This window comes from Nicotiana tabacum, chromosome 17 (genome assembly GCF_000715075.1).
Source record: "Nicotiana tabacum cultivar K326 chromosome 17, ASM71507v2, whole genome shotgun sequence".
Taxonomy (NCBI): Eukaryota; Viridiplantae; Streptophyta; class Magnoliopsida; order Solanales; family Solanaceae; genus Nicotiana; species Nicotiana tabacum.
In genome coordinates this window covers 110,614,747-110,633,668 of record NC_134096.1, presented here as the reverse complement: position 1 = coordinate 110,633,668, position 18,922 = coordinate 110,614,747, and the positions used below count along the sequence as shown (strand labels likewise).

The 18,922-nt window shown below is 37.9% G+C and overlaps 1 protein-coding gene and 1 long non-coding RNA gene across 3 annotated transcripts; both read left to right on the top strand.

The window, feature by feature from the left end:
* The first annotated feature begins 12,008 nt into the window (after positions 1-12,008).
* Positions 12,009-12,600, top strand: LOC107794237 (SKP1-like protein 1). Its single transcript, XM_016616718.2, has one exon. The coding sequence runs from the start codon at positions 12,058-12,060 to the stop codon at positions 12,511-12,513; it is 456 nt and encodes a 151-aa protein (XP_016472204.2). The 5' UTR covers positions 12,009-12,057; the 3' UTR covers positions 12,514-12,600.
* A 1,918-nt stretch (positions 12,601-14,518) lies between these two features.
* LOC107794236 (uncharacterized) lies at positions 14,519-17,321 on the top strand. 2 transcript variants are annotated; one of them, XR_001649890.2, is made up of 4 exons: positions 14,519-14,745; positions 15,164-15,203; positions 16,167-16,361; positions 17,118-17,321. It is a non-coding gene; the product is annotated as an uncharacterized LOC107794236 (long non-coding RNA). The 2 variants fall into 2 exon arrangements; XR_001649891.2 differs by lacking the exon at positions 15,164-15,203 and having other exon boundaries at positions 14,522-14,745.
* The last annotated feature ends 1,601 nt before the right edge of the window (positions 17,322-18,922 follow it).

The window sequence follows — 18,922 nt, the reverse complement described above, 5'->3', positions numbered from 1 at the left end:
TCCCAAAACAATCCGAAAATACAACCAAAGCCTCCCGGCAAGTCACATAAGCATAAAGAGATACGAGGAAAGCAGTCAATAGGGTATCGGGGCTATTACTCTCTAAATGACCAGCCAGGTCGTTACATCATCCCCCTCTTAAAACAATCGTTCGTCCTCGAATGAGCATAGAGACATGCCTGAAGTGGTGAAAAGATGTGGATAGCGGTTGTGCATATCATGCTCGGTCTCCCAAGTTGCCTCCTTGACCGGCTGACCCTCCACTGAACCTTCACGGAAGCAATGTTCTTCGACCTCAGCTTTCGAACCTGCCTGTCCAAAATAGTCACCGGCTCCTCAACATAAGATAGATCCTTGTCCAATTGGATTGAGCTGAAATCCAGACATGAGACAGATCACCGTGATACTTCTAGAGCATAGAAACATGGAATACCAGATGAACTCCGGCTAGACTGGGAGGTAAGGCAAGCTCATAAGCAACATCCCCAACACGCCGCAACACCTCAAAGGGACCAATGAACCTTGGGCTCAGCTTTCCCTTCTTCCCGAACCTCCTAACGCCCTTCATAGGCGAAACCCGGAGCAAGACCCGCTCTCCAACCATGAATGCAACATCGCGAACCTTCCAATCCACATAACTTTTCTGTCTGGACTGGGCTGTGTGGAGTCAATCCTAAATTACCTTAACCTTTTCCAAAGCAACCAAGTTTGTACCCAATAATCTAGCCTCGTCCGGCTCGAACCAACCTACTGGAGACCGACACCGCCTACCATACAGAGCCTCATAAGGTGCCATCTGGATGCTCGACTAATAACTATTGTTATAGGCAAACTCTGCAAGTGGCAAGAACTGATCCCAAGAACCTCCACAATCTAACACATACGCAGGGAGCATATCCTCTAATATCTGAATAGTGCGCTCGGACTGCCCGTCCGTCTGAGGGTGAAATTCTGTGCTCAGCTCCACTCGAGTACCCAACTCATGCTGTACTGCCCTCTAGAACCATGATGTAAACTGTGTATCCCGGTCAGAGATGATAGATACCAGTATGCCATGAAGCCTGACAATCTCGTGGATATAAATTCGAGCCAACAGCTCAGAATAATAGGTAGTCATCATAGGAATGAAATGAGCTGACTTGGTCAGCCTTCCACAATCACCCAAACTGCATCAAGCTTCCGTTGAGTCCGTGGAAGCCCAACAACGAAATCCATAGTGATCCTCTCCTATTTCCACTCTAGAATCTCTAACTTCTGAAGCAACCCACCTGGCCGCTGATGCTCATACTTCACCTGCTGGTAATTTAGACACCGAAGTACATATTCCACTATGTCCTTCTTCATTCTTCTCCACCAGTAATGCTACCTCAAGTCTTGATACATCTTCGCGGCACCCGAATGAATGGAGTACCACGAACTATGAGCCTCCTAGAGAATCAACTCACGCAATTCATCTACATTGGGCACACATAGCCTGCCATGCATCCTCAATGCACCATAATCTCCAATAGTGACCTCCTTAGCATCACCATGTTGAACTGTGTCCTTAAGGACAAGCAGATAAGGGTCATCATATTGATGCTCCCTGATACGATCATAAAGAGAAGACCAAGAGACCACACAAGCCAATACTCAACTCGGCTTAGAAATATCCAATCTCACAAACTGGCTGGCTAAGGCTTGAACATCCAACACCAATGGCCTCTCTGCTGTTGGTAGATATGCTAAACTCCCCAAACTCTCTGCCCGGCGACTCAAAGCATCGGCCACCACATTAGCCTTCCTAGGATGGTACAAATTGGTGATATCATAGTCCTTAAGTAGCTCCAACCACCTCCGTTGACGCAAATTAAGATCCTTCTGTTTGAACATATGCTACAAACTCTGGTGATCGGTGTAGATCTCACAAGGGACACCGTACAAATACTGCTGTCAAATCTTCAAGGCATGAACAATAGCTGCTAACTCAAGGTCATGGACATGATAGTTCTTTTCATGCACCTTTAGTTGTCTGGACGCGTAGGCAATCACCCTACCGTCCTGCATCAACACCGCACCGAGACCAATCCGTAATGCATCACAATACATAGTATAATACCCCGAACACGTAGGCAATACCCATATTGGGGCTGTAGTCAAAGCTGTCTTGAGCTTCTGAAAGCTCTTCTCACACTCCTTTGTCCACCTGAACGGAGCACCCTTCCGGGTCAGCTTATTCATAGGTGCTGCAATAGATGAGAATCCCTCTACAAAATGATGGTAATACCCCGCCAAACCAAGAAAACTCCGGATCTCCATAGCTGATGACGGTCTAGGCCAACTCTGCACTGCTTCCACCTTCTTTGGATCCACCTTGATCCTATCACTCGATACTACATGACCCAAGAATGCCACTGATTCTAGCCAAAACTCACACTTTGAAAAAATTTGCATATAACTTCTTTTCTCTCAAGGTCTGAAGCACAGTCCTCAGGTGCTGCTCATGATCCTCCTGAGTCCGAGAGTACACCAGAATGTCGTCAATAAACACAATGACGAATGAGTTAAGATAGGGCCGGAACACACTCTGCATCGAGTGCATAAAAGCTGATGGGGCATTGGTCAGCCCAAAAGACATCACAAGGAATTCGTAGTGACCATACTGAGTCTTGAAAGCAGTCTTCGTGATATTTGGCTCTCGAATCTTCAACTGATGATAGCCGGAACGTTAATCAATCTTGGAAAAACATCCTGGAACCATGTAGCTGATCAAATAAATCATCAATACGAGGCAATGGATATTTGTTCTTCATTGTAACTTTGTTCAATTGGCGATAATCAATGCACATAGCATAGAACCATCCTTCTTCTTCACAAACAAGACAGGAGCACCCCAAGGTGACACATCTTTATAACACACCGGAACAATAGATGTAATGATAGAGTCGGAAGCAACTGCCTCTGTACGAGCCAGAAGAGCATAATATCTGGCCTGGCCTCTCCCTCTAGGGCGACCTCGACCTCCCCGACCTCCACCTCGAGCTGGCTGAGCAGGTGGGGCGGTAGCTGGTGCTGGAATCATAGCCTGAGGACCAGGTGGAGAACGCGGTGGCTGAGAAGTCTGTGGAGGTGCACCCTCCTAAGTCTGGGGCAATCCCTCACCATATGACGGGTGTCGCCACACTCAAAACAAGCTCTCGGAGAGTGTGGCTACTGTGAGAGGCTCGGGACAGGTCTATTGGATTGGCCAATAAAAGCACCCCATGCAGGAGGCACACTAGATACTGACGGTGCATAATAAGGCTCCTGGGGTCTAGAAGGGGCCGGAATACCACTGGCGACTGGAAGAGCTGAATGAATGGGGCGACTCCCATAGCCCCTACCATGACGAACTGCAGCTGGGGCCCGAGTACCACTGTAAGTGCCAGACTCTCGAGACCTCTTGGCCTCCCTTTCCTCTCTCTCCCAAGCAAGCATACCCTCTAATCTCCTAGTAATACCCACAACATACTGGTAAGAAATATCCATCTCCAACTCCCGGGCCTTGCTAAGCCTGATACTGGGGTGGAGTCCCTCGATAAACCGACGAACCCTCTCTCGAATTGTGGCAACCAAGGCTGGTGCATGTCGGGCCAAATCACTGAAACGAACCGCATACTCTGACACAGTCATAGCACCCTGGTGCAGCTGCTCAAACTCCGCACGCCATGCGTCCCTGAGGCTCTGAGGGACATACTCTCTCAAAAATATGTCCAAGAACTGAGCCCATGTAAGTGAAGCTGCCTCAGCTGGACTACTCAACTCATAAGCATGCCACTACTGATAGGCTGCTCCTCTAAGCTAGAATATAGTAAAAGAAACCCCTCTCGACTCTGCTATACCCATAGTACGGAGAATACGGTGACACTCCTTCAGAAAACCCTGGGCATCCTCTGAGGCCAATTCACTGAAGGTAGGAGGATGCTACTTATACCTCTCAAGTCCGAGCTGCTCCGCCTCAGAAATTGCTGCCCTAACCTCGGACTGAGCTGGAGCTACTGGCTGCATCGATAAAATCTCCGGAACCTGGTCTACCTGAGCCCGCTGCTCTGGAGTACCGGTGACGGGAGTCTGTGCTCCTCCCCCGGCCTGAGATGTGGCAGGAGCAAGTGGAATCAATCCAGCCTGAGCTAAGGTGCTGAACATACTCAAAAACTGGGCTAGAGTCTCATTGAGGGCTGGTGTAGCAACAGGTACCTCAGGTGTCTGCCCTCCAGCTGGAGCTACTGGGGGCTCCTCTGTCGAAGCTTGCGCAAGTACTCTGGCTGCACCGCATGGACGTCCTCGATCTCTACCCCGGCCACTCGCGGCTCTAGCAGGGGATACGGGTGTCTGGTCATCAGATCCTCATGTACGTGTCCTCCCCATCTGTGAGAGAATAGAATACATAAGTTTAGAATTTCGAAGTCAATAATTTTGCACGACAAGGAATCAAAGAAGTGTAATTTTTCCTAACGGTTCCATAGCCTCTCGAAGATAAATACAGACGTCTCTGTACCGATACGCGAGACTATACTAAACTTGCTTGTGACTCACGACACCTATGAACCTAAAGCTCTGACACCAACTTGTCACGAGCCAAACTCCCTATGTATAACATCGTGACGACACCTAGTCTCTACGACTAGGTAAGCCTAACTAATTATGGAAAATAACAAAATGAAAGTAAAACTTGGCAACTAACAGCAGTGGATAACTGAGTAACTATTAATAATGTCGCTCGACATGTACAATAACCAATACTCTATAAATACACAGTCTTCCTAAAACCCGGAACATCGTAAGTCACACCAGATTCTAACAAAAGAAGTACGGAAAGTAAATGACATATGAGAGAATAGAGGGGGACTCCGAGGTCTGCGGATGTGGCAGATGTACCTTGAAGTCTCCGTACAACAGCAATCACTCTCAGCTAGTAGCGGGGCTGATAAGAAGCTCCTGGATCTGCACACAAAACATGTGCAGAAGAGTAGCAAGAGTACACCACAACGGTACCCAGTAAGTGCCAAGCCTATCCTCGGTCGAGTAGTGACGAGGTTAGGTCAAGCCCACTGGTAAATAATAAATAAGGCAGGAGAATATATAGTATAATAAGAGACTAGAATTTAACAAAAAGAAACACAGCAAGGCAACAGTACAACACACATGAGTAAACAGCAGGGGATCTCCCAAGATACCGTCTCCTAGTCCTAAAATAAATATACAGGGAGAACTCCCGAGGTACCGCCTCGTAGTCTCAAAAGTAAATATACATGGAGAACTCCTGAGGTACCGCCTCGTAGTCTCAAAAGTAAATATGCAGGGAGAACTCCCGAGGAACCGCCTCGTAGTCTCAAAAGTAAATGTGTAGGGAGAACTACCGAGGAACCACCTCGTGGTCTCAAAAGTAAATGTGCAGGGAGAACTCCCGAGGAACCTCCTCGTAGTCTCAAAAGTAAACACACAACTCAAACCGATAAATACAATAGTTAACAGCAAGATTTCTACAGTTATACTAATAAAGAACAAGGAAAAGCAGGAAATCAACTAGGCATGCTTCACAGAGTTCAAATAAGCAGTTAAAGAATGTAGACATGCGATATTAGACTAAATAGGATAACTACACTTATTGAAATAGCACAATTAAGAATGAAAATAGACTAATACTCATTTAAACGGTATAACTCAAATTAAAGGAAAAACAGGTTGCTACTCAGTAAAAGAAAATCGGGTTTTACAACAAATAGCCCGTGTACGTACTCGTCACCTCACGTACACGGCGCTCACATATCACAACAGTACCAAATCTTAAGCAGATTTCCCCGACACAAGGTTAGGCAAGCCACTTACCTCTAACCAAGCTCAATCAATCGGTAACAATGCCTTTTCCATGAATATCCGACTCCGAATGGCCCAAATCTAGCCAAAATCAATTACATACCATAAATACAACTAGAAGAAATTAATCTAATTAATGAAATCAAAGCTAAAGCAAAAAATTAAAAAATCGCTCCAAAAAGCCTCCCCAGGCCTACATCTCGGAATCGGGTAAAAGTCACAAAATATGAACACACGTTCACTCACGAGTTTACTCGTACCAAAATTATCCAAATCCGATATCAAAATCCGAATCAAAACTCAAAAATTTATTTGAAGAACCTTTCAACTTTTTCCCAAATTTCTTAACCAAATTCCTTAATTAAATGATGAAATCAACTATAGATTAGTGGAATATAACCATAAACGAGTTAAGAATCATTACCCCAAAGTTCTCTCTGAAAAATACTTGAATTATCGCCTCAATCCGAGCTCTCAAAGACCTAAAATGAAAATGAGATCAAACTCTCGAAATTGACCTTTTCTGCCCAGCGATTCCGCATCTGCGGACTACCAGTCTGTCACGACCCAAAATGTCCACCTTCGGACCGTGATGTCGCCTAATATTTCACTTGCTAGGCAAGCCAACGTTAGAATAATATTATATATTTTTAAAATAATTTTTAAAATTTATTAATAATCAAAGAACAACTGCGGAAGTAAAGTTTGAAATGTAATGAATAATCCATAAAAACAACGGTGTCTAAATACCATCCCAAAATTGGTGTCACAAGTGCACGAGCTTCTAGAATAATACAAATAAAGGTCTGAATAAAATAAAGCTGTATGGAAACAAACACACAACTAAAGTAAAATAGACGGGGACTTCAGAACTGCGGACGCCATGTAGTTATACCTCAAGTCTCCTCCGAGTAGCTGAAATCCGAGCAAGTCTATGGCACGTCGCTGGGACCAACTCCGAAATCTGCACAAGAAGTGCAGAGTGTAGTATTAGTACAACCAACCCTATGTACTGGTAAGTGTTGAGCCTAACCTCAACGAAGTAGTGACGAGGCTAAGGCGGGTCACTTACATTACTTATACGCAATATTAGTAACAACAACAATAATAGAAATAAATCAGGTAACTCATTTATAATAATTGAAGCCAACTCAGCAGTCATAACCAATTATCATTTCCATAAATTCTGTTGCAGCGTGCAACCCGCTCTCACAATATATTCACATTCAATTCTGTTGCAACGTGCAACTCGCTCTCACAATATATTCATTTTCAATCCTCTCATATAATTATTTTTAATCAAGTATATATATTGACTTTTAAATAAGTCTATTGCGGCGTGCAATCCGATCCCCCAAATATTGACTTTTAATAAGTCTGTTGCGGCGTGCAACCCGATCCTCCAATATGGACTTTTTAATAAGTCTGTTGCGGCGTGCAACCCGATCCTCCAATATTGACTTTTAATAAGTCTGTTGCGGCGTGCAACCCGATCCTCTAATATAGACTTTTTAATAAGTCTGTTGCGGCGTGTAACCCGATCCTCCAATATTGACTTTTAATAAGGCTGTTACGGCGTGCAATCCGATCCCCCAATATTGACTTTTAATAAGTCTATTATATATTTATTTCAATCAAGTATATATAGACTTTTTAATAAGTCTGTTGCGGCGTGCAATCCGATCCCCCAATTTTGACTTTTAATAAGTCTGTTGTATATTTATTTCAATAAAGTATATATAGACTTTTTAATAAGTATATATTTATTTCAATCAAGTATATATATAGAATTTTTAATAAGTCTGTTGCGGCGTGCAATCCGATCCCCCAATATTGACTTTTAATAAGTCTGTTGCGGCGTGTAACCTGATCCCCCACTATTGACTTTTAATAAGTTTGTTGCGGCGTGCAACCCGATCCCCCAATATATCCATTTCAATCAATTTTCATAGAACAAATTTCCCCAATAAATGCAACAATTGATATTAAATTATAAGACAACAAGTATACAATAATTATGATTTAATTATGAAACAAACAATGACAAATAGCAAATTAATATGGAAATCAGGGAGAAAATAGGCAGCTCAATATTTAATATGCTAAATGTCAAATAACAATTAAAACACATAATTCAAATAGCATGTAACAATTAATGCAGGAATTCAAGAATTAATATTTGACAAAGAATATGAGAGAAATAATTATTATAATAATTAATTTATGATTTAAAATAATTTATGATTTTTCAAATAAACAGGTAAACAATTAATTTGACGACGTATAGACACTCGTCACCTCGCCTATACGTCGTTTACATGCATTTCACATAACAAATAATTTAAGGGTTCTATTCCTTCAAGTCAAGGTTAACCACGACACTTACCTCGCTTTGCAAATTCGAATCAATTACTCAACCACATCTTTTCCTTTTAAATTTATCTCTGAAAGCTTCAAAGTTATTCACAAACAATTCAATATATTCAATACTAATCATAGGAATTAATTCCATATGAATATACTATTTTTTCGGATAAAAATCCGAAATTTATTAAAATATTCGATAGTGGGACCCACGTCTCATATCCCGAAAAAATTTGCAAAATCCGAACGCCCGTTCCGCTACGAGTTCAACCATACAAAAATTATCCAATTCCGATGTCAAATGGACCTTCAAATCTAAATTTTTATTTTTTTGAAAAGTTTTACAAAAAATCCAATTTCTTCCATCTAAATCCGAAATAAATGATGAATATAGACATGGATTTGTGAAATATAATCACTTTTGGTTAAAGAACACTTACCCAATTCAAAGTCGTGAAAATCTCCCTTGAAATCGCCCAAATCCGAGACTTGAAACTCAAAAATGAGTAAAAATGGCGACTTCCGAATTTATGGGCTTTGCCCAGTTATTTTCGCATATGCGGATAAAAGTTTCGCATTTGCGAACTCGCATTTGGGAGACAAGGCTCGCATTTGCGATGCCAGGCTGCCAGGTGAAGTTCCGCATCTGCGGACACTCCTGTTGCACCTACGACATCCGCTTCTGCGCAAAATGGCCGCACCTGCGAAGACCCCAAGCCAGCCCAGTCCCGCATCTGCGCAATTCCGCCGCACCTGCGGTCAAGACCCTCGCAAGTGCGATTACATCAGAGGCAGAAATTTTCAGAATTAGCTTAAGTTCACAATTCGATCCGATTTCTATCCGAATCACACTCGGGGTACTCGGGACCCCGTCCGAATATACCAACAAGTCCAGAAACATAATACGGACTTACTCGGGGTTTCAATTCCCGCCAAACAACATCAAAATTACAATTCACACCTCGATTCGAACTTTTAAGTTTTAAACTTTTCAATTTGCAAATCTTGTGCCAAAACATATTAAATGAATCCGGAATGACTTCAAATTTGGCACACAAGTCATAAATAACATAACGGAGCTATTCAAATTTTCAGAATCGGATTCCGGCTCTGATATCAAAAAGTCAACCCCGTGGTCAAACTTGAAAGTTTTTAGCCTTTAAATTGCTAGTTCCTTTAAATGGTCATAACTTGAGCTAGAGACCTCCAAATTAAATTTCGGGCATACGCCCAAGTCTCAAATCACGATACGGAGCTACCAGAACTGTCAAAATACTGATCCAAATCCGTTTGCTAAATATGTTAACTAAAGTCAACTCAGTTGAGTTTTAAAGCTCTATTTCACATTTTAATCCATTTTTTACATGAAAACTTTTTGAAAAATTTTACGCACTGTGCACGCAAGTCGAGGAATGATAAATGGTGCTTTTTAAGGTCTTAGAACACATAATTACTTATTAAATTTAAAGATGACATTTTGGGTCATCACATAGTCGTACCTGCGACGCTGCACCTGTAGAATTTCCATCGCAGGTGCGGAAATGACTTAAGAGGCCTGGGACTGCTTCTACGATGAGGTGGTCACACCTGCGGACAATGGTCCGCTTCTGCGAACTCCTCAACCACTCGGCTCCCGCTTCTGCACCCCTTTTCTCGCACTTGCGACCACTGGTTACCCAGACCAGGGCCGCATCTGCGAGCTCCATTCCACACGTGCGAGTCCGCACCAGCTGTCTCCCCATCGCAGGTGCGAAAACACCAGAAATCAGAAAACTTCAGCAATTTGCATAAGTTCAAATTCAATCCGTTAAGCATCCGAAACACACCCGAGGCCCCCGGGACCTCAACCAAACATACCAACAAGTCCTAAAATACCATACGAACTTAGTCGAACCTTCAAATCACATCAAACAATGCTAAAAACACAAATCACCCTCCGATTCAAACTTAATGAACTTTGAAGCTTCAAACTTCTACAACAGATACCGAAACCTATCAAACCACGTCCGATTGACCTCAAATTTTGCACACAAGTCATAATCGACATTACGGACGTACTCCAACTTCCAAAATCAGAATCCGACCCCGATATCAAAAAGTCCACTACCGGTCAAACTTCCCAAAATTTCAACTTTTGCCATTTCAAGCCTAATTTAGCTACAGACCTCCAAAACACAATCCTAACACGCTCCCAAGTCCAAAATCACCCAACGGAGCTAACGGAAATGACAAAACTCCATTCCGGAGTCGTCTTCATACAGTTCCAACTACAGTCAAAATCTTAGACTTTAGCTACAACTTTAGGGACTAAGTGTCCCAAAACGCTCCGAAAACAAAACCAAAGACTCCCGGCAAGTCACATAAGCAGAAAGAGGAAGCAGTAAATAGGATATCGGGGCTATTACTCTCTAAACGACCGGACGGTTCGTTACAACTATGTGTGTTAATTCATTTCAAAACCTCACCGGACCCGAACCAATTACCCCGGCAAGTCACGTAACCACTGTAAAGAATAAATTAAGCAGTAAATGGAGGAACAAGACTGTAATACTCAAAACAACCAGTCGGGTCGTTACAGATTTTGTCGGAAATATGGTCGAAAATATTTTTAAAAAATATAATTGATATTTTTTTTAAAATTCCGACCGATTTCGTCTGAAATTTTAGTCGAAAATTTACGATTTTCTAGTAGTGAATTGGTCATCTAAGCAAAGGGATTCAATATACGAGTCGAAAAATAATGTATACGTCAGCCAAATCAATATTACAGAGTGTTATGTGTTTTCATCTTGGAATCATGAACAGATGTGAGAAGCCAACAACAAATTAATGGTAAAATAGTTCTCTCTTTCGTCCATAATAAGTGGTCTTTTACATAATCAAGAAGGAATTAACTTTATTTTTTTCAAAATTTGTCCTTATTTTTGACAAGGTGGGTTGCTCTGATGGTAAGCACCCTCCACTTCCAACCAAGAGGTTGTGAGTTCGAGTTACCCCAACAGTAAGGTGGGGAGTTTTTGGAGGGAAGGATGCCGAGGGTCATTTGGAAACAGCCTCTCTACTCCAGGGTAGGGGTAAGGTCTGCGTACACACTACCCTCCCCAGACCCCACTAGTGAGATTATACTGGGTTGTTGTTGTTGTCCTTATTTAATTATCCCAATGCATTAAGTTAAAAATATACAAATTTTAATTATGAGTAATTTAGTCAAAACGCCTATTTTTTTTAGAAGTTAGTATTTTCTTAAGGGGTGTGTCAAAGATAAAAGAAAAAAGGTCAAGGAAAACATCATATCCAAATTTAAATTTCGTGAATTAAATAGATTTAACTAAATTACCCGTAAAAATAACACTCCTGTAAATTAATATTAGTAATAATATAATGTTGCACTTTTAAAATATCATAAAATGGAACCAGAATCGTGTGAATTGGGATAGATTTGTGCTAATTATATTACTAGGAATAAACAAACAATGTATTTTTTCCTTCAATCTCTAACATTTTTAGGCGGTTTTAAACCTAGAAGTATTTATTTGGTTTTTTTATTTATCTACGAAGTAGTACTGTATTTGAAAAATATTTATAAAAGAAAAACACTCCCCTTTCCTTATTTGATATGGTTTATGTAAGAATACTTTTCCTACACTGACATGGTTTATGCAAATTTAGTTTGCAGCTGCTTATGTACTTTTCCATATTTTCTTTTGTCGTTTTGACTTCCTACTTCAACTAGGATACTAAAAACCCTAGTAGTATTCTATAAAAACAAACCAAAGCCCTTCAATTCCTCATGCATTGAAATCATTCAAAGCTCTCTCAAGAAAGCAAAACACTCCATTCAGATTTTTCACCTTCACAATGTCTTCCAAGAAACTCTTAGTCTTAAAGACAAGAGATGGCGAGGAATTCGAACTTGACGAGGCAGTGGCCGTGAGGTCAGAAGCCATCAAAAATATGGTGGAAGATGATTGCGCTTCAAACGCCATTCCTCTGCCTAATGTCGACAGTAAAACAATGGCCAAAGTGGTCGAATACTGGAAAAAACACTCCGAGGAGGGCGTCTCCGGGGACGAGTTGAAGGATTTTGACAAGAATTTTGTGAAGGTGCTGAATTACTCAGAGTTGTATGATCTAATTTTAGCTGCTAATTATCTTAATGATAAGGAGCTATTGGATATATTGTGTCAAGAAACTGCTGATAGGATTAAAGGGAAAACGCCAGAGGAAATACGTAAAGCATTTAATATCAAGAATGATTTTACCCCTGAAGAAGAGGAGCAAATCCGTCAAGAGAATGCTTGGGCCTTTGATTGATTTATAACAGTGTTTCCTATTTATTTTGTTTAGAAGTAAAACTGTCTAGGTATCTCCTATTTTTTGTGATCTTTTTTGTTTTGTTTTTGGTTTTGAGTTCGATCTCCTGATGTTTTCTTTCTAGAATTTGTTTCGTTTTGAATGATTTAAGAGTTTATTATGATTAAACTTATCTAGTAATTAAGTACCTTTATTATAAGTTTGAGTGCGGCTAAGTGATGTCTTTTTCATAAAAATTAAGTCAATTTTATTCTAATGAAGGATGAATAGCCAAAGGGAATTGATGCTACTGCGAATGTGTATTATGAATATTAAAAATCAAAGAAATAAGAAAAAGGAAAGATATTTATCCTATATTTTTTCTTTTTGCAAAAAAAATATTTGTGCTATCTAATGAATGCATTAAATCTTATAATGCAGTAGAAGTTTAAGTATAGAAGAAGATAGACTAATTTTGAAATTATTTTGGAGGTAAATTCATGGCATAATTTATTTCATGAAGAAGCAAATATGGTTCAGTTCCTACATGAGATTCTTGAAAAAATCATTCATAAAATTCATAACAAGGAATCTAGTGTTGTTCAAAGTTTACAAATTTTTTTCATAAATTCCTAACACTAATAAAATGGTTAAAATTGCATCCCTAAAATTCTTTAAGGGACTTTTTCCGGCGACATTTAGTGGCGACTCTATTTATTGCAACAAATATTATACTGGCGACTTGGCGACTTAAAAAGTCGCTGCAGAAGGTAAATATTTAGTGGCGAGGTTTTTAGGTAATTTTACATTCCCGCTAAGAACATAATTTTGGCTCCATAGTTCTAGCAGCGACTGGTAAATAGTCGCCTCAAAAGGACAACAGGTCGCTCCAAATAGAATACGTCGAAGGGTCAAATATATCCTGTACTTTCGAAAATGATCTAAAAATACCCCTCGTTATTGGGCTATATATACCCTTCCCGTCATACTTTGGAAGAAATATACCCTTATTTTGGATAGAGTGTCACGTGTCAGCACCAGATAAAAACGATCAATTTCTTTTTTTTACCCGATCCATTTTAAAAAATCCACCACCCGACCCTTTTTAAAATTCAGTTTTTTTAAAGCATATGTTTTGTAAAAAATAATTTTTTTTTTGTAAAAACTGGAAAAAAAAAAGAATTTACAAAATATATATATTTTTAAGTCTTTTTAGTTTTTTTAAAGTTTTTTTTTTGTAAAAACTGAAAAAAATATATTTTTTTAAAAAATGCTTTAAAAACTGAGAAATATATATTCTGTAAAAACTGAAAAAAAGGAATTTTCAAAATATATATTTTTCAGTTTTTTAAAGTATTTTTTTTGTAAAAACTGAAAAAAAAAGATTTTGCAAAATATTTTTATTTTTTTAAAACTAATGCATATGTAGTCCAGTGCTTTAGGAGAGTCTTTTTTTCAGTTTTTTAATTATTTTTTTTTTCAGTTTTTACAAAAAAAATACTTTAAAAAACTGAAAAGATTTAAAAATATATATTTTGCAAATTTCTTTCTTTTTTTTAATTTTTACAAAATATATATATTTCAATTAATATATATTTTTCAGTTTTGAAAGCATTTTTTTCAGTTTTTACAAAAAAAATACTTTAAAAAAACTGAAAAGACTTAAAAATATATATTTTGCAAATTTCTTTTTTTTTTTTTTCAGTTTTTACAGAATATATATTCAATTTTTACAAAATATATACTTTAAAAAAACTGAATTTTAAAATAGGTCGGGTGGTGAGTTTTTTAAAACGGATCGGGTAAAAAAAAGAAATGGGTCGTTTTAATCTGGTGCTGACCTGTGCCACTCTATCCAAAATAAGGGTATATTTATTCCAAAGTATGACGAGAAGGGTACATATAGCCCAATAGTATAACGAGAGATATTTTTATACCATTTTCGAAAATACATTGGTATATTTGACCTTTCACCGAATAGAATAATTGATTTTATTTTAAATAAAAAAAAGTACTAAATAGAATATCCAAAAATATCAAATGCTCTCTTCCCTAGGTTTCTTTGCTCCAATACTAGTTCTTTGCTGCGTTTCTTCTCTGTGAATTTCTCAATATTTTCTCTGCTCAAACACCTCACAATCTCTCAAATCGCTCAAATCACAGTAGAGACAACTCAAAGAAGGAAGGAGGAAAGTTCAAAGTTTGAAAATCATTGCGAGGGTAAGCAGTTCTAAGCCGTTCGAAGTTTTGAAGGTACAATGTCTATCTATCTCTATTTTTATTTCCCCTATTTTGTCGATTCTCGATCTTGACGGTCGTCTCTCAATTATCTCTTTCTTTGGATGTGCTGAAAGTTTTTTTTTTTTTTTGAAATTTTAGACCTTTTGGTGTTGTTATTGTGATTGAATGTTTGATATTAAACTGGGTATCTCGAATTTTGTAAGTTTTTCAAAGAAAAGGGCTTCTTTTAGGTTAAATTTACCTGGGTTTTTAGCTTTGAAGATGGATTCTGTTGCTTTTTAAGTATCTGAGTGTTAAGAAATTTCCTGAAGTGTTTAATTTCCGGAACATGAGCATTTTTTCTTGGTTTAATCTCTGCCTTATTCACTTAAGAGCATTCTTCACTTCAGCCTAATATATTCTACTCTTTGTACTTTCTCTGTGTATGTAGAAAAAGGGCATACTTGTATGTAATTCAGGAAGGAGAGCATGTGAGTCACATCTTAAACTCAGCTTATATAATTGATATTCTTTTATGAAATCAGGTTATTTCGAAGAACATTCAAAGGTTTCATTTTTTTCTCTCCGGGAACTTCAACATCCTTAATGATGATACCATCTTTATGTTGTTTCCCTAGTATGTGGCTCTCATTTTGAGCTAGGATTTTGCACCGAATTATGATATGCATGGATTTTGATACTGTCAAATATGACTTGAGTCACTCAATTGCGATGCTGTTAGATATTGATTCTCTTGTAGTGTGTTATTGAGATGTATTTGTGTTTGTTCCATATTTGACTACTCAGGTATATCAAATAGGAAATTAAAACAGACTTTAGCATTTATTTATGTAGGAAAGTGAAACAGAAAGATGGAACCTGCTTACTGCTTTTGAACTGAACCTTTTCTAGTTTTACAAGTAGAAAATACTTGTCCTACTTTTTATTTGATATTGTTTCCCAAATATAGTTTGAGTTTCTTACTTTAATGGTTTCAAACATTGAAAAGTATTGAATATGAATTTAATCAAACAGCTACAGGTGTTTAGTGATGGGACCTGCATATTTTTGCATTTGGCTCCAATTCCAGATGGTTATTTACTTTTTATTTTATTAGTTATATATCAATTCTTTGAAGGAGGAGTTAACTTTCTAAATACTGATAACACGGTAAGATGTCAAGAAATGTAGTAAGATTAGGAACTAGGAAGAGAAAGAGATACTTTTCATGGTAATAATGATGTCTAATTGAGTGTCATGGTTTAGTTCGCTGCATTTTTTATTATACAATAGTATAAATTTTCATGATTCAGTTGTTCCAAGTGTTTCACAAATAAAGTTCATGATGCTTGTATCGTTAATTTCGTAAATAGAATCAGTATTGAAGTAGAACCGGTGCTTAGCCTGACTATATTTGGCATGAATATCAAACGTAATATTACATTTGTGTTTAGGATAAATCTGAAGGTTGTGGCGGGCTGCGAAAGCATAAGTTGCAAGCCTTTGTGATCAGCACTATGCTGCTTTTTAGAGCATGAAAAGCCGATTTGCGAAGGAATATGGAACAGGAGTTGCAAAGGAGGTTGGAAGAGGAGCGTGAACAAGTGGATATAGAACAATAAGCTGCTTTCATGACCCGAATGCAACAGGTACTGCTAATATTTTTGTACTCTTCATGACCTGGTATGATCAAAGAAGGAAATTGGATTCTATATCTTCAATATGTGGCTTTTTCATCTGAATCAACCTGAATAGACTTTAGAAGTGAATTTTAGTAATGACTGATACTTGTGTTTTTTGTTAGAATGGATAAGATATTGTAAGCCTGCGTCATTTACATGCTCTTTTAAATATGGAACTTTGAAAGAGGCTTCTCAGATCTAATGTGTTAGCTTCTTCTAAAGTTTTTGACCCTTGTGTTACAGCAATAAACATCAGTTACACTAAAGCATAAAACTAGCAAGTTCCATCGAACTAGGTCCATTTTCTGCCATTAAGAAGTTTACCATTTCTGGTGTCTTTTCTTGAAAATATTTTGACAGTGATAATATCAAGATTGTGCTATATCCTTCCAGGATTTAGGGTGATAAAATTGTAAACAAGTCTTATGCACTTATTTATAACATTACCCTGTATCATCTGTTGAATATCATTCTTAAGATACATCCCACTTGAGCAACACATGATTTGTTTATTTGGTGGAATTACTGCACATTGAATTTCAGATGTATTGATATATGAACAATCTTCTTTCTGATAGAATAACTCTCACACAATGTACACGCCTAGTTCTATTTAGAATTGATCTTTCATTTAAGTTTTGGGATTATTGTCACCCCTTTTACTATTTGCATTAAATTGTGAGAATTGTCAAAGTGATGTGTGTGTTTTTACTTTAATAACAGGTCCAAGGTCCAAGGTTCATAAACAATGGCGTAAAATGTACAATAAAGTATTGTGTAGTCTATATTGTAATTGACTTTTTAGTAGTGGAAGTAATTTTAATATTTTGTTTGAGAAATGCTTTTGGGTGTTTGTTGGATAATATTTGATTCTCTTAATACTTGTAGACAATTGATAGAAATATATTTGTATTTTAATTTAGACAATTGGTTGCCACTAGAAATGTAGTATAATTGTGTTCATTATAGTTGCTGAATGAATAAGTTTTAGTGACGACAGAACCTTGTCACAAAAGATTAGTTGTGGCGAATTGAGAGTTTCCACAGAAGTGATAATGCTTTTTGTAGTGACTACAATCGCCTCTAAACATCATTTATGATTTGATAGTTTAACAGTTTTTGTGGCAAGTATAGTCGCTACTAGGCATTTTCATAGTTGTTGCCACTGATGGTTAAATAGTTTTAGTGGCGACTAGGGTTGCCGCTAAAGGTCATTTTACCGCAGCGACTTGGTTAAAATCTATTTCGGGGAACTACTTTTTGTGGCGTATATGTTTAACTTTCGTGGCGTATCTAGCCGCCACTAATTCATACCATTTGTGGCGACTCCTATATGTCGCTACAAGAAACATTTAGTAATGGATTTACTTGCGGCAAGCTAATTGTCGCCACTATAAACAACTAGCAGCAACTTTCAGGACTTTTGTAGCAACTTGTGTCGCCGCAAAAAGTCTAATTTATTGTAGTTACACTAGCCTATTGGAATAGGCCTGAAGGCAGCCTATTCATTTGTCATTTTTCGTGAAGGTGAAATTATCGTGACAAGAATTAATGGAGATAAAATTAGAGCCGCAAGAAATTGGAGGCGCAAAGATTATGAAACTTACTGTGTTTATGTCTTAAGATAGTTCTCCAATAGATTATGGAGTACAAATTCGTAATTGTTCGAGAGCAAATAGAAATATGAAATTCCCCCAATCAATCTATAGAATCTTCTAGTCGAAATTCTCTTTCGTGAATTAGTAAATAGGGTTATTTTCATTTTCCAAAGGAAAATATTTTACTTTTCAAATAAACTTGTTTTAATAAGGTGACCTAACACAACAAAATCCATTGTTAAGTGGCAATTTCTAAATAATTTTTTTTTAAATGATTTTTTGTCACTTCAAAAGTGAAATCCCTCTGACATTAAAAACACTAACTCCATCCTTTAAGGGAAAAAAAGGTGTCACACTATATATAACGTTCAATGCTACTATTGTTTTAGTTATCTATTAGATAGTTATAGTGAAAACTTTGCTTTATGCTCTCACAAGCTTCCTTGCATTAGTTAAAATACATACACATTTAAATTGAATGCTTTCAATTCCTTAAAGATGGACAATCCATATAGAGTCACTACAATGTTACACTTTTGTTTAGAACTTTATGAAGAACTTGACTAGCATAATAATTCTCTATCCTTAAGTTAATTAATAATGTTATTGTTGAAAAGGCCTTGTTTTAGTTAACAAAGCTAATATTTAAAAAGTCCCGTCACAACAAAGTATGTATTGCTTGTTGACCAATTTATCATATGATCTTGCACACTTTTCACTTGTTTTCTCATCATTTGATTCTCCTAATATTTTCTATTTTTCGTCTTTCTTTATCAAGACCCTCTTTTCTATGTATAACAAAGTTGTTATTACCAGAAAAGCATAAAGAACAAATGGCAAACTCGAAAATTCAAATAAAAAATCAACAGACCCAAACTCAGAAGAGGGATCTCCTAAGAGTATTGTGTTTGTACAAAGTGCATATTAGAC